Source organism: Piliocolobus tephrosceles, chromosome X (assembly GCF_002776525.5).
Source record: "Piliocolobus tephrosceles isolate RC106 chromosome X, ASM277652v3, whole genome shotgun sequence".
Lineage (NCBI taxonomy): Eukaryota > Metazoa > Chordata > Mammalia > Primates > Cercopithecidae > Piliocolobus > Piliocolobus tephrosceles.
Genome location: NC_045455.1, coordinates 17,584,919 through 17,600,784, shown reverse-complemented (window position 1 = coordinate 17,600,784; position 15,866 = coordinate 17,584,919). Strand labels below are relative to the sequence as shown.

General features: G+C 34.2%; 1 protein-coding gene across 1 annotated transcript in view; it reads right to left on the bottom strand.

Moving 5' to 3' along the window:
- UGGT2 (UDP-glucose glycoprotein glucosyltransferase 2) overlaps positions 1–15,866 on the bottom strand; it is a 586,709-nt gene that overhangs the window by 528,770 nt on the left and 42,073 nt on the right. Inside the window, exons 6-8 of the mRNA XM_031934986.1 lie at positions 10,912–11,008; positions 7,836–7,908; positions 2,058–2,158 (exon numbers count right to left, since the gene is read on the bottom strand). Of these exons, the coding sequence (XP_031790846.1) occupies positions 2,058–2,158; positions 7,836–7,908; positions 10,912–11,008 (271 nt within the window). The remainder of the gene's footprint in view (positions 1–2,057; positions 2,159–7,835; positions 7,909–10,911; positions 11,009–15,866) is intronic.

Here is a 15,866-nt window from a genome sequence, read left to right as displayed (position 1 = left end):
TCTGGTTAGATTCAGCCAATCCAAGTCACTACTATGGGATCAGTAAGCAAGAAAAGAGTAAGAATTGGATAGTTACTATCCAGATCCCTCCTTCCTGAGTCACAGAGGGCAGTCCCTCGGGGGACTACTGCTGTGTCAAGCAGCTATCTCCACACACTCTCCAGATTTTGGTAACCACTCCCTCCTCTTGCTCCCTCAAGATTAGGGTTGGAAAATGTTTCCCTCTAGTTGCTAATACTGGAATAGAAGAATCCATTCCTTGTTGGTTTCCCTCAATCAGGCCTATCTCTGTAAAAAGTCCCTTTATTAACCTTTTTTAGTTTGTGTGTGCCAACATTTTCCTGTGGGGACTACTTTAAGACCATTATTCGATCAGGGATGTACAAGTGATAAAGTCTGGCTGATCTGACACAACGCCAAAATCAGATTTTCATTTTAGAAAGATTATCTCAGTAACCTTATTGAGAATGAATTTGAACCTACTGCCTCAGTTTAGTGTTATCATGATGTCAAGTGGAAGAACAGTCACAAGGGCTGTGATATAATAAAAGGAGGTCCAAGCATGAGGTCTAGATGAGACATTAAATAGAAAACTGTACACCAGAAGGGTCCAGGGAGAACAGATTCTATCAGTTCAAAGAGGTAGATTATTTACAGTAAATCTATCATAACAATGGTCTTGAATCTCATTCTGCTGAATGATTTTTTCCATTGATATATTGATTTTCTAATGGTACAGGGCTTAGTTGACAGAACATTTGCATTAGGTAGGTAAAGAATAGCAGAAGTTATAAAACTTAATAGACTGGGTCTTGCACATTCTGCTCTAATTTTAAAACGTAATATTCAATATTCTATTAAGTGTATATAAAGTTTACCTAGATACCATATGGTACAGTATAAAGAATTTAACTTGGACCAAAATCTTCACTTATTAGCTGTGTGGTAACTGGCACTTAAATAAGATAGTTTACATGAAAGGACCCTGTAAACTTTAATCCAGATGAAATATAAAATATTATTTGTATGTTATAAGTAAGTTATACTGGTGAGAGTGGCCTGTAAATATCCTTTTAGTTGTTATTTTAAAAACAGAAAGTAGATTGGTGGTTGCCTACAACTGAGGAGTTGGGAAATGAGGAGTGACCGCTAATGAGGATGTTAGTTTCTTTTAGGGATGATGAGAATTTTCTAAAATCAACTGTGCTAAGAGTGGTGGCATCCTAAAAATATGCTAAAAACAATTGAATGGTAGAATTTAAAAGGGCAAATTGACTAGTATGTGAATGTATTAGTATGAATAGTATTATTTTAGTAATGTCATTATTTACATCACTAATATGTCTATAAAATAATCTATAACATCTGAGATATAAAAGCTTATTTAACAAAACAGCTTATTAAGCTGTTATATTTTTAAAAGTTGATAAAAGATGATAAAAGTTAGATTATGCAGAAGACATGTCCCCATGACCTACTAAATCATTACAAATAAAGAAGAAAAATGACAAATTGAAAAGGACTTAAAAGTCCAAACCAAATCCAATTTTGTTCACAAAACATCTGCTTGTAGGTTTTCAGCACAGAAGTTGTTCCTAACTTCATAAAACTGCATGTCCTCCATTTGATGTTTCCATTAAAAATTTATCAATTAAACATGCAATAGTCTTAACAGGATCTAAATTTCAAAGAGAAGAAAACTAAGATTGAGTTTCATTTTCTCCTTACCTATTAGTTAGGATTTTTAATCAGTTCTAGTCTCCAAAAATGTGATTTAATACTTCAGACTAACCTATAAATCAGTATATACTTTTGAAATAACATCAAATAACCTCACTTCATATAATTTTAAGTCTCGCAAACATAAAAATATAGCTTGCTTGATAGATGATCTATTAAATAGGTATTGGCACAAAAAATCATAATTTATATTACTCACATCACTAGTCATTTATACTGTCCACAAAATAATCTGTATCATGTGATATATAAAAGCTTATTTAACAAAACAGATCAGTTACCAAAATGCTGTGTTAAAGTATCTCAAAATACTATACCTTGTAGTTCCCAGACTTTCAGAGGCGTCATTTGCTTGTTACTCTCAATCAGGTATTTTTGGAATGCTGTCAGATTATCTCTAAGATCTGAATATATTTCTCTGCATCAAAATATTAAATGATGTTAAATACCATCACCTATCACAAACCATTATACAAACAGTATTATTTTTGAAATAATTCCAAGTAATTAGACATGAATTAATCATTCATCATTAAGATAATCATAAATTGTGATACAGCTATATTCATGGAACTTAAAAATAATGAGGAAGATATACAGGTCTCTTTTATTAAATATATGAAACGAAACAAAATCTGGAGAAACATATTCTCAATTGTTAGTGTCAACTGTAAGCGATGCAAGGATGAGGGCAGACTTATGGTTTCATATTACATACTTGTTGTTTAACATTTTATAAATTGCAAGCCTTGCTTTTATAATTGAAAATAAAAACTATAAGGAAAGACAAAAATGCCTCATACAGAGTTTATTTCTGAAAAGTTCCATCTTTGATTCTTATAAAAAACTAAAATAAGATAATTTTACCCATTGTTAAACATCTCTAGGCATATTTTAGAGAGAGATAAATAATGATGTAGTAGAATTTTGCTGTACATACAATCTAAACTGTAATCTTTTTTCCTCTATCACTCATGAAATCAAGATATGGTGTCATTTCAGATTTAAATGGAGAGATACAATTAAAAAAAAAAAAACTTTGCTGTCAGTACAACTTATAAAATACATTATTTTCTTTTTTTTTTCTTTATCATACTTTAAGTTCTGGGATACACGTGCAGAACGTGCAGGTTTGTTACATAGGTATACACGTGCTGTGGTGGTTTGCTGCACCCATCAACCTGTCATCTACATTAGGTATTTCTCCTAATGTTATCCCTCCCCTAGCTCCCCATCGCCTGACAGGCCCTGGTGTGTGATGTTCCCCTCCATATGTCCATGTGTTCTCATTGTTCAACTCCCACTTTTAAGTGAGAATGTGTGGTGTTTGGTTTTTCTGTTCCTGTGTTAGTTTGCTGAGAATGATAGTTTCCAGCTTCATCCATGTCCCTGCAAAAGGACATGAACTTATCCTTTTCTATGGATGCATAGTATTCTATGGTGTATATGTGCCACATTTTCTTTATCCAGTCTTTCACTGATGGGCACTTGGGTTGGTTTGAAGTCTTTGCTATTGTGAATAATGCTGTAATCAACATACATGTGCATGTGTCTTTATAGTAAAATGATTTATAATCCTTCGGGTATACACCAGTAATGGGATTGCTGGGTCAAATGGTATTTCTGGTTCTAGATCCTTGAGGAATTGCCACACTGTCTTCCACAATGGTTGAACTAGTTTACACTCCCACCAACAGTGTAAAAGCGTTCCTATTTCTCCACATCCTCTCCAGCATCTGTCGTTTCCTGACTTTTTAATGATTGCCATTCTAACTGGCGTGAGAGATGGTGTCTCATTGAAAACAAATATTTTCAATACTCAATAGACAAGAAGACTTTGAAAAGTCAAATAAAAAATACAGAACATAAATATAGTAATCTTATAGTTATGAATAAATATATATATAGTACGGTGTCAATATCTTACACGTTTACTACAATGTGGGATCATGTTTTGAAAACAAATCAAGATTGCCAAGAGAGTAAAAGTACTACGGCATTTATTTAAGAAGTTCACTATGAATTAAACAAACATTTCCTTTTTCAACATTTTAAGTTATAGGATTATAAGTTTATAAGAGCTACTATACCAATATTTAATCATCATCTTAGTAACTTTCACTGCTAAAATTCTTTATATAATTTAGGCAACATATGTATTACTCATAAAGTACCTCAAAGCAAAGGATTTTTGCTTTGAAATGAGCAATCACTGAGTCACTATGGAAGAATTGACTATTTCCTTTTAAAAATGAATAGCCATATGAATTTTAGAATAGATTCTTCTAATTCTGTAAAAATGACATTGGTAGTTTGACAGGAACAGCATTGAATCTGTAGATTGGCAGTATGGCCATTTTAATGACATTCATTCTCCCAATCCATGAGCATGGAATGTTTTTCCATGTGTTTGTGTCATCTATGATTTCTTTCAGCAGTGTTTTGTAGTTCTCCCTGTGGAGATGGTTCACCTCCTTGGTTAGATGTATTCTATATATTTTGTGTGTGTGTGTGGCTATTGTAAATGGGATTGCCTGCTTGATTTGGCTCTCAGCTTGAACATTACTGGCTTTTACTAATGCTACTGATTTTTGTACACTGATTTTGTATCCTGAAACTTACAGAAGTTGTTTATCAGTTCTAGGAGCCTTATGGTGGAGTCTTTAGGGTTTCCTAGGCAAAAGACATGAACAGACACTTCTCACAAGAAAACACATAAGCAGCCAAGAAACATACAAAAAAATGCTCAACATCACTAGTCAGAGAAATGTAAGTCAAAACCACAATGAGATACCCTCTCACAGCAGCCAGAATGGCTATTATCAAAAAGTCAAAAAGTAACAGATGCTGGCGAGGCTGCAGAGAAAAGGGAATGCGTATACACTGTTGGTGGGAATGTAAATTAGATCAGCCACTGTGAAAAGCAGTTTGGAGATTTCTCAAAGAATTTCAAACTACCACTCAACCCAGTTTTCTCATTACTGGGTATGCACCCAAAGGAAAATAAATCATTCTGACAAAAAGACACATGCACTCATATGTTCATCATAGCACTTATTCACAATAACAAAGACATGGAATCAACCCAGGTGCCATCAATGGCAAATTGGATAAAGACAATGTGATACATATACCACCATGGAAAATCCTGCCCTTTGCAGCAACATGAATGCAGCTGTAGGCCATTATCCTAAGTGAATTAACACAGGAACAGAAAAACAAATACCCTATGTTCTCACTTACAAGTGATAACTAAGCACTGGGTATACATGGACATAAAGATGGGAATAATAGACACTGGGGACTATTAGAGTGGGGAGAGGGCAAGGGCATAGTACCTGTTGCGTACTATGGTCACTACCTGGGTGATGGGATCTTTCATACCCCTAACCTCAGCATCACATAACATATCCATGTAACAAACTTGCACGTGTACGCCTTGAATCTAAAATAGAAATTGAAATAAAATAAAATAAAAATAAAAATAGCCCAGTGTTCCATGTGATCTTTTGGAGAAAATGCAATTTAATCCCATAGAAAATTATATTCAAAAGAGAAAAGAACAATAAATTCCAAGATGTTGAGATGGCTGAAAATGAGATAAAAATGTATTGTTAGCTGCTAAATAAATACCTTACTTAGAATAAATCCATTTTATAATACGTATTAACATTTTAAGGCCACTAGTATACTGCTTGGCCAACATACTTTAAAAATGTAACACAGTTATCCATATAAATTAGCATAGTCTCCAAAAATCTTACCCTTACTGTATATAGTTATCTACTCATCACCAGGAGAACCAACCTGAGGGTCCTTCATAAATGACTGTAATACTAAACAAGAACTAAAGGTATTAATAAAAATATTTCTTTAATTAATTTTGCCTGGATAAAGAAATCATAAACTTTCACTTGTAAATAAGGGAAAATGTACATGAAATTACAGCCATCCCCATTCACGAGTATTCAGAGAGCACTCACCATCCTATTCCTTGTCTTCAATCAGCGTGGCAGGAAAAAAAAAGGGGGGGTATAACTTTAATTTTTGAAAGGTTACTTATATGTGTATATGAAACGGTAATCTGTAGTACAGAAATTTCAACTAATAAATGTTTTCTCTTCTTTTGGGTTATGTATTTGTTCAAGCTAAAAAATCCAATATTATCAATGATTTTCATAACCCATTAGATCAGTGAAGTTCTAGATTCTATAAAGTTTTTAGTTTTCTGTCAGAACTTTATCAACTCCTGTTTCTCTAAGCACACTAAGTCAAATTTATCATATGAAAAGTGATTTTAAATATCTCATACTTTATGAATGTCAGATGTATTAAAACTGCCTTAAAAATAAAGCAAGCAATAAAAAGAAATATTCACCATAGCTTGCCAAGTTAATTTATTAAAAAACGGTAAAAATAACACTGAGTTTAAAAATAGTATATATTAGCTAACATTATTACTACAATATTTATTTTAAAAAATAATGATTTACTTAATTTTTTTCCTCAAAATAAATTCAATTTAGGCAGTATTTTTTTCTTGGCAGCATTTTGTGAAACTATTTTAACAAATAATAGCTTTATAATTTTCATTTATTTTATTCATGTTTAACAAACACATAGTTTATTATATGCCATGAATTGTTAAAACTACTTTATTACTAAATTACATTATTTATTCTCTCCAAATTTAGAAACTTCCTAAATAAGTATGCACTATACCAATTATTTACTTGACTTTCATGGCAGCTGTGTTAGAATAAAGAAAATTACGACTTTCAAATATGGGAAATCATAATTTGGATGGTGATAGCACCATATAGTGCAAATGAAGAACACGATCAAAAAATGCTACAAGGCTAATAAATATTTAACAATTTGTTTGCCTTATGTTTGTTCTTTCACGTCTTTGAGGTTTAGCCATTCTATAAATGAACTTTATTTATGGGACAAATAACTTATTCTGGGTAAAAGGAGAAAAACATGCATAGTTAACAGTGACCAACCATAGGTATCGAAAGTCTTAAATTTCAAATTTTCTAGTTATCCCAGGGACACTACCAGAGTTTCAGAAATAAAATCCCACTCTCAATGTAAACATAACAGCTGTATCTAATGAAAAAATTTCCATTTTTAAGATTAATACGAAAATCAACAGTAAGTAATTCAATATATGGCAAAGGTATCAGAATTTTTTATAAAGAGCTGTTATAATTAGTGAAAAAGATATAAACACAGCAAGAACAAATGAGCACAAGTCAAGAATAAGCAATTTACCCAAGAAGAAATTCCAAAGCCAATAAACATGAAAAAAAGTTAATCCTTGCAGTAATAAACTGCCAATAGTTGACTTTCTTGGAGACAAATTATAAAACTGGTTCAGCCCAGTAAATTATATACACTTTTTTTTTTTTTTTAAAAAGAAACCCCATTTCACTTCTTAAACTGAAAAAGATTTTAAAAATAGTATGATTGGTTATTAAAGTTCTGGGAAATGAACACATTTCACATCCTTGGGTAAGTGTACATGTTAGTACAATTTTATGAGGGTAGTTTACAAGTATGAATCAAAAATTTCAAGAAGTACATATAGTTTATCAACTATTTTCCTGAAATTTGTGCTAAGGAAAATCTGCAATGCACACAAACTGGTACACAAAAAAAATTAAATGAAAAAGTAGGGAAATAATTTAAAGTCCTGTTCTATGGGACTGTTTCAATAAATGGACTATCCACAAGATGTGAAAAAACAGCTATACACTATAGTTCTACTGTGCAAAACAATATGCTGTGTATGCATTTGTTGCTATAAAAATATTCACAGACTGGAAAAACATACTGTACATCAAAACATTATGAGTTATCTCTTTAGCTGTGAAATTAGTGATTATTTTTAAATGTGCTTTTTTGCTTTCTGTAGCTTTTTGACATTAGCCATGTGTTACTTCTGTAATAAATAAAAACAATCGTGTGAGTGTGTGTTTCTATTTTCTACATAAAAGAAAGGTGAAACATATGGCAAAACAGTATATCAAATTAATTCCTTAAAAACAAATGGGTATAATAATACCAATTTAATTTCCATTCAGACTTACTTTAGTTTCCCAAAGAGAAATCCTTGAACTTCATTTGCTTCAGTCTCATCCTCTACAGTAGTATTAGTCACAGCTACATTTTGGAAACAAAACCAAAATAAAAATATTTTCAGACTGGGAAAAGAACATGTAATAAAAAATTAGAAGAACTTGGCCTGGTGTGGCAGCTCACACCTGTAATCCCAGCACTTTGGGAGGCCAAGGTGGGCAAATCACTTGAGGTTACGAGTTTGAGGCCAGCCTGACCAACATAGTGAAACCTTGTCTCTACTAAAAATACAAAAATTAGCCAGGCGTGATGGCATGCGCCTGCAGTCCCAACTACTTGGGAGGCAAGAGAATGGCTTGAGCCTGGGAGGTGGAGGTTGCAGTGGACCGAGATCGCATCACTGCACTCCAGTCTGGGTGACAGAATAAAAAAACTCTGTCTCTTTAAAAAAAAAAAAAAAAAAAAAAAAAAGAACTCACAATGAAATGAGGTTCTATTTGTTTTACCTTGTTTTTCTTTCATGAACCAGATTAATACATATATATGCATATGTACAGACTAACATTCCTGAGTGTGAACTGTCTTTTTGAACATGCTTGATCAAATACTTAGCAACGATAATAAAGTGCTTTACAGATTAGTTAATAGTCAAGTTCTATTTTACAATCAGAAATAAGCCAAAAGGCCTGTAACAAATGCTGGGTTTAGCTTTTAAGTGAGGCAGGAGGTCCAAACTCTTAAGTTTAAATATAAGTTCCTGCATGTTTCCAACACCTTTAATCAAGGAATATTTAGAAAGACACCAAAACTCATGGCCTCAAAGAATAAAGATATAATATTTTATAGTCATTTCCCGTCTCTCTTACATACCAAATAATTATACTATACAGTCTGGTTGGTGGACTATGTGACGGGTACTTTAGAATTATAAGGACTGTGACCTCCTACAGTGTGTGGGGTGGCTCTCTATCAGAGTCCCCTGGGTACTTTGATCTAGTCATCCTTTTCCTCTTGTTTGTTCATTCATTCATTGGGCAAACATTTATTGACTGCTATGAGGTGTCTATGACAGGATAGACACCAAGAACAACAGACACACAAAAGATACAGACCATGAACTTTTCTAAAAGAAGGCAAAGAAAGATATGGGATATAGAAAAGGGAAGAGCATTCTCCAACAGAGCGGCAAGATAGGCAGCCGTCTCAGAGGCACAGATACGAAGCCTGGCCAGGCGTGGTGGCTCATGCCTGTAATCCCAGCACTTTGAGAGGCTGAGGTGGGTGAATCACAAGGTCAGGAGTTCAAGACCAGCCTGGCCAACATGGTGAAACCCCGTCTCTACTAAAAATACAAAAATTAGCCAGGTGTGGTGGCACGTGCCTGTAATCCCAGGTACTCGGGAGGCTGAGGCAAGAGAATTGCTTCAATCCAGGAGGCAGAGGTTGCAGTGAGCCGAGATCGCACCACTGCACTCCAGCCTGGGCGACAGAGCAATGATTCCATCTTAGGAAAAAAAAAAAAAAGAAAAAGATGTGAAGTCTTTAGAGGAAATGAAAGAAGCGAAGACAGTGGTAGGCAGAAGGAATAGCATACGCTAAGGGATGAATGTAGGAGAGGTCATAATGACTTCCCATGGAGCCCATGCATAAAAGCATCCAGGGAACAGAAAATCATTCTAAATAGTAAGTAGTTTAGTGTCTCAGGCAAGAGGACACAAATTGAGAGAGGGCTGAAGGACAGTAAAAAGGCAGAAAGCAATCAGACTGTGAAAAGCTTTGTTTGCTATGTTCTGAATTTTTGAGAGAAGTTATAGGGAGCCACCAAAGGATTTAACCAGTGGAATCACAGATTTTCAACATCAAAAGTTCATTTGGAAAGTAGTGTGGAGATGAGATTGATTAATCTGTTTTGAGGGGTGGTGAGATTGAGGGCACTGAAGACCAAAGATCAGAGAGATGGCTAGTTAAAGGTCTGATACATGTAGACAAAGAGAAAAAAAAGAGAACTGCTCTAAGGAGTGGCAACTAGAACTGACAAAGACATATTCCAAGTGTGTGTAAAAGGTTGATGACAGAATGCAGTACATAATAATACAGATGATACACACGTGACTTTTTAAAGAAAATTCTATAAGTGCAAGAGTAACTAAAAATGCCTTAAATTACTATCATGATTACAAGAGAGTAAATTATAAAGCAATGTAAAACTATACACAAGCTATACAGAAATACATAAAATCAGAGTATTATGTTTACTATACTTTTTCAGTAACTCTTTAACCAAAACTATTTAAATTACAGTAATACAGATCTTTATCTGAAGCACATTCAGTAGGAGGAGCCAGAGAGAAGTATGTGATCAAGGCAAGGCCTCTCTATGAACAAACAAAGTTGAAGCAGGAGCCTCATCTGAGTGCATATAAAAGAATAAACGTAAAACTCTTAACCAAGAATCAGGCATAAATAAATCTGACACGAACCAGGTAATAAAAGACTTCCATAAGTGTTCTGAGAACTCGTTTAGTTTATTTAAGTCTCCAGAGTCTCTTCATCTAGAGTATGCATTTAGTTCACAAAACACAGATAGATATTGGTTGGTAGATCACAAATCTAACGAATCTCCCTCATCTAAACAATTGATAGGCCTCTCTCATCCCGCTTCAGGAAAGAAAAAACAAACTGCCATCCTAATTTCATTACAAATAAACATTTCAGACAAAACTTCCTTACATGGGCGAGACCCAAATGCCTATGCCACTCACCTCTAGCAATAATCAGCCTTATCTATTGCCACAGTGTACCTTACATACACTATCAATTGTTACATGGTGCTGAAATGGTTGGGAACCCATCGGGTATAAGCAAAATAACATACAATTTCATATTTTTAAAGAAATTTTGATAACCAATAATATTAAATACATTTCTTTCAGCTTAAAATTCCAAATTTTAATGAAGAACATGTCCACCCCATCTCTAGCCTCAAATGAACATATGTAGGATTATACTCATTAAATTTTTAAAAAACTAAAGTATGTAAAAGCCTCCAACTTTTCATTCTACTCAAGTATGAGATAGAGAACTTACTTTTAACTTGGGTATCATCCAATGCTTTGTATTCTGTACTCTTAATTGCTAGCTCCACACCATACCCAGATAAGTACATTTTCCGTGAGCTTGGTTTCTGTTCAAACACATTTATTTTATAAAAAGAGAAAACAGTTAGTCAAACATCTTGTTTGAAAGTCAGTACCATGATGTATTTGGACATAAGGGTAAATTACTAATATTGAAGGTTTTTAATCACTGTGAAAAATTTGGTGGTTGTTTACACTGTCTCTAGCCTATCAAGGAACTAGAATTTGGTTAACGACTACTCTGTAAAAACTTTGTCATGATTACTGCTTCAATTACTTTTTAATTTTTACAATTAAAATAAAAAGTATCTGATCTTTTTCTGTTATACCATGTCTTCAATGAGTTAATTAACAGAGGATCAATTACAGACAAGTTTCAACAAAACTGTTTTCCTTTCTGGGGACCCCTGAAAGATTTGCTAAACTAAAAATGCTCTTCACTTGCTGGTTGTCTAGATGTAGGACAACTAGAATGCTGCCAAAAGCAAATACTGGGAAGTAGTGGCAAAGGAGACAAAAAAAAGTTTGTGCTGTGAAATACCTGATTAAAGTTTTCTTTATTTTTCAATGATTAAAATATACCAAATGCCACAAACTAATATCTGTTCTTGCAACAAGGGGCTACGGTTCACTAAAACGGAGTTGTCTGAAATGTTTATGATCAGAATTTTAGTACCTTTAATTTTATTCTTTCTACAGAGAGCAAATATTAAATGTACGCCTAGAGATTACCTCATCAGGCAAGAGAAGTCACCATATTTTATTCAAAAGGAAGCAACCTGGATGAATACACAGAATAGTTTTAAAGTTGTTCCAGCTTCCAGACTGAAATTCTTGTTGGCGGTACTGCAACTATTATCATTTGGCATATCTCAAGGGGTTAGAAAACCACTTTAACATAGAGCTCAGCAAACTTCCTGGAAGATGCTATGTGTCTTTGCTTAATTCAGGTTTACATAGGGACAGTTTTGCATGATAGAGGAAAAGGTAGAGATTGGAGGGAAGGAGAACTTTAGTAATGCGTTATTCTTTGTATTCTCTTCTTTCCTCCTGAAACTTTCTACCAAGCCTTAATGATACACATATGGCAGAGTGTTCTTTGGCCTGTTCTATTTGCAAGTAAGAACATGTAAAAGTTAGCTTCAGATATTCAGACAAGTACTTAACATTGCTACACACACTAAAATTTAATTTGCTAATTTGTCAGGCCCACATTATATGAAAGATAGCATGTAGAAATTGGGTTATTTATAATTACAGTAATCTGACAAAGTTGAAAATTTGTTTAGAGTTTTCAATTTCATAACAGCTCAATTTAAAACTACATTTTGAATTTCTAGTCAAAAGACCAATCAGTTGGTGGCTAAGTGAATCAAAACTATGAGGCCGCATATCTTGTTACAGTTCATAAAAGAAATGCAATTTCATACAGTGAATTTCCATTATCAGTTCTGGAAAGTTACTAGCTCCTCAGTAATAAAAATGTTTCCTAAATTCATACTTACTTTCCTCATTTGAAAATGTGTTGATATAAAATTTGAATTGTAGTTTTGTAGTTTAGTAAGTTTGGATTTGCAAACCAAACTACCAATTCAAGAGGTTAAAAAAAATCTTTGTTTTTCTATTTCTTTTTTCCCCCCACAAAAAGGCGTATGTTAAAAACGTAGCATAAATATGTCTATTTTTATTAGCATTACTTGTTCACTAGATTTACATTATAGCTATTTTGAACATAAAAGATGTCATTCATTAAATATAAGGCTATAATTTGATAGTTAATATGATTTCACAGCAGCATACTTAATGGTCACATTCTCTAAAGAATAACTTGAGATAGATTCTCAACAGATGGGCATAGCTCCCCAGGAGCATGTTAGAATCACTTGGGAGAACATTTAAAAAAGACAAACACAGAAAATTAACAACAACAAGGGCTTAAATTGCATAGGTTTACTTATACATAGATTTTCTCCCACCTTGCCACCTGAAACAGCAAGTCCAGCCTCTCCTCTTCCATTTCCTTCTCAGCCTACTCAACGTGACTATGAGGATAAAGACCTTTATGATGATCCACTTCTATTTAATGAAAAATATATTTTCTCTTCCTTATGACTTTCTTAATAACATTACCTATCTAGCTTAGTCTATTGTAAGAAATACAGAATATAATACATGTGACATGAAAAATATGTGTTGACTGTTTATCAGTAAGGCACCCTGTCAACAGTAGGCTATTAGTACTTAAGTTTTAGTGGAGTCCAAAGTTATACATATATTTTTTAACAACATGAGGGGTCAGTATCTCTAACTCACACATGCTTAAGGGTAAACTGTACTTGTATCTCCCACTCCCACTCCTATTCTCATTTGCCTGTCATTTCTGCCTTACCTGATAGAGAATCATAGCCTTAAGGTGCTACTGTTATTGATGGGAATGTATCCATCCTTCTAGCAAACTCAGTTGGGAAAAATTGAGAATTATTGGTACAAGATAATTAGACAATGTAAAATGTTTTGAGTGCACACTTTAGACCCATGACTCTCTATCCTCTTCTTCTATGTTTTTTTTTCTGAGAACACTTTCTTCACCATCTAACACAAATCTGTTTTACATGTCTTGCCACAAAAATGGAAGTTCTCTGAGAATAAGGAATGTTTCTCTCTTATTCACTGCTACATGAACCAATGCCTGGCACAGAGGCATCCAAATATTTATGAAATTAATGACTTAAATATGTAATCATTTACAAATTGTACACACACCCACACTTTCTCTTTATATCTCACTTTACAGATAGTATTTATGTAGATTATGCAAATATCTACATGCCAACACACTCAAGAATATTGAAGATTTTCCACTTCTACTAAATAGCAGTAACTCACTCAAAATTATACAACGAACAATTAAAATTGAGAATGTGAAGAACACTGAGAGAAAAAAATACATTTTATATGATGTTATTGTAGGCCAAGTCCCCGAAAGATCCTGGCAACCCAGCTCTTCCTCGCTTTCTCACTTGTAAATCTCAGAATAACTGCAGAATGATGTGCTGGAAACGCAAGAAATATGAAGGAATTGCCTGTAAAGCCAAGATCTGTTCCCACTGCTCCTAGAACAGGATGTCTTGCAATGCTTTAGCACAGCTCATCAAGTTGCTCCTAGGTATAAAACCCAGGGCAGAGCAGGCTTTCAGAGTTCCTCAGCCGTGGTGCAACATGAAGGATGTGCACGTGAGATTCCATCCTCCTGGGCAGCTATCCTAAGCTTTGGGGGATGAGCTTGCCATGAATCCTTAGGTGTCTACTGTCACTTGCTGCCTATCCGTGAGCAATAAAGTTGCTTCCCTAAACTTGTTGTGTGAGTGTTCTGTCTCACCAGACTCATGCCAGCGGATTGATACTGGTACACAGTATTGGCAAGGTGTTTTACAGTTCTTCCATGGGATTAATACCAGTGCAAAGTGAACTTGCATCATAAATTATCAAATATATAAAACAAAATTAAGATACTGAAATAAGCTACTTATCTTCTATCACTAGTACTAAGCATGGTGCCCAACTTATAGGCATTTGTAGAAGATTATTAAAAAGGCCACAAGTGAATAACTCCTTCTCGTGTCCAGACTCATTTGCAATGTGACCTTGCCACTTCTCACCAGGAAATTGAGTCTATTTTTCCATTCTTTTGAATCTGGCTGGCTTGTGACTTGCTTAGACTAATATAACGTGGCAGAAGTATCATTGTATGAGTTCTTGGGCATAGGGCTTAAGAGGTATTGCAAGTTCTACTCTTTTCTTTCTGGAACCCTAGGCCATTATGATGTGAAGAATCACAGTCTAACTCTTAGAAGATGGAAGGCCATGTAGAAAAGAACCAAGAAACTCCAGTTATCAGCCTGAACTGCCATACAGGTCTGTCAGAATAATTCGAATCCCCAAGCTCTAATCTAGTACTGAATGACCCCCACAGTATGAACAATACCAGCAGAAAAAGTGTCCCAACTGTCAATCTACAGAATAAAGAGAAATGGTAAGTCAATATTGCCTTAAGTCACTAAATTTTGAGATTTGTTACAAAGCAATTCAGACACAGACACAGCATCTAATAAATGTGCATGCAGGAAAGAAAGGAAGAGATGACAGATTCCCCTAACAAATTTCTAATTCAAAGAATACCTAGTTTCCTCATAAATAGCAGTAACTTAGAGTTTTTCATCCTCTGTAGTCATATATTACTGCTTTGAGAAGTTATAAGGTAGCTTCAATCAGTCTAAGAAACTTAAATTTTGGATTCCACATGTAAGCAGCAAAGCTATGGAATCAAAGCAACTCTAGGAAAAAAAATATTTTTTAACTTTTTTATTTTTAATTATTATGGATACAGAAAAGCTGCACATATTTATGGGGTATATGTTATAATTTGATACAAACATACAAAATGTAATGATCAAATCAGGGTATTTGGGATATCTATCACCTCAAACATTTTATCATTCATTTGTGTTAGGAACATTCCACTGAAGTCATGGAGACAGAGACTAGAATGATGGGTACCAGAAGACGGAAAAAGTAGTAGTGATGTGGGAATTAAGAGGAGATGGCTAATAGGTATAAAAATACAGTTAGGAAGAATAACATCTAGTGTTCAGTAGCACAATCGAGTGACTATATTTAATAATTTATTGTATATTTCAAAACAAGGAAAAATAATTTTATAAGCATTACATCCTTATTAAGAGCCACCTAGTTATGACCTCCTCTCTCTTAGAACTAAAATGTCTCATATTTCTCCTTCTTCAGTGGACAGATATCAGAGGGTCTCAGAATCATATGCTATATATTCCCAACCAATATGCCAGATCTAATGAGGCAAGATCTCTAGGAGTGAGAACACTTTATTAC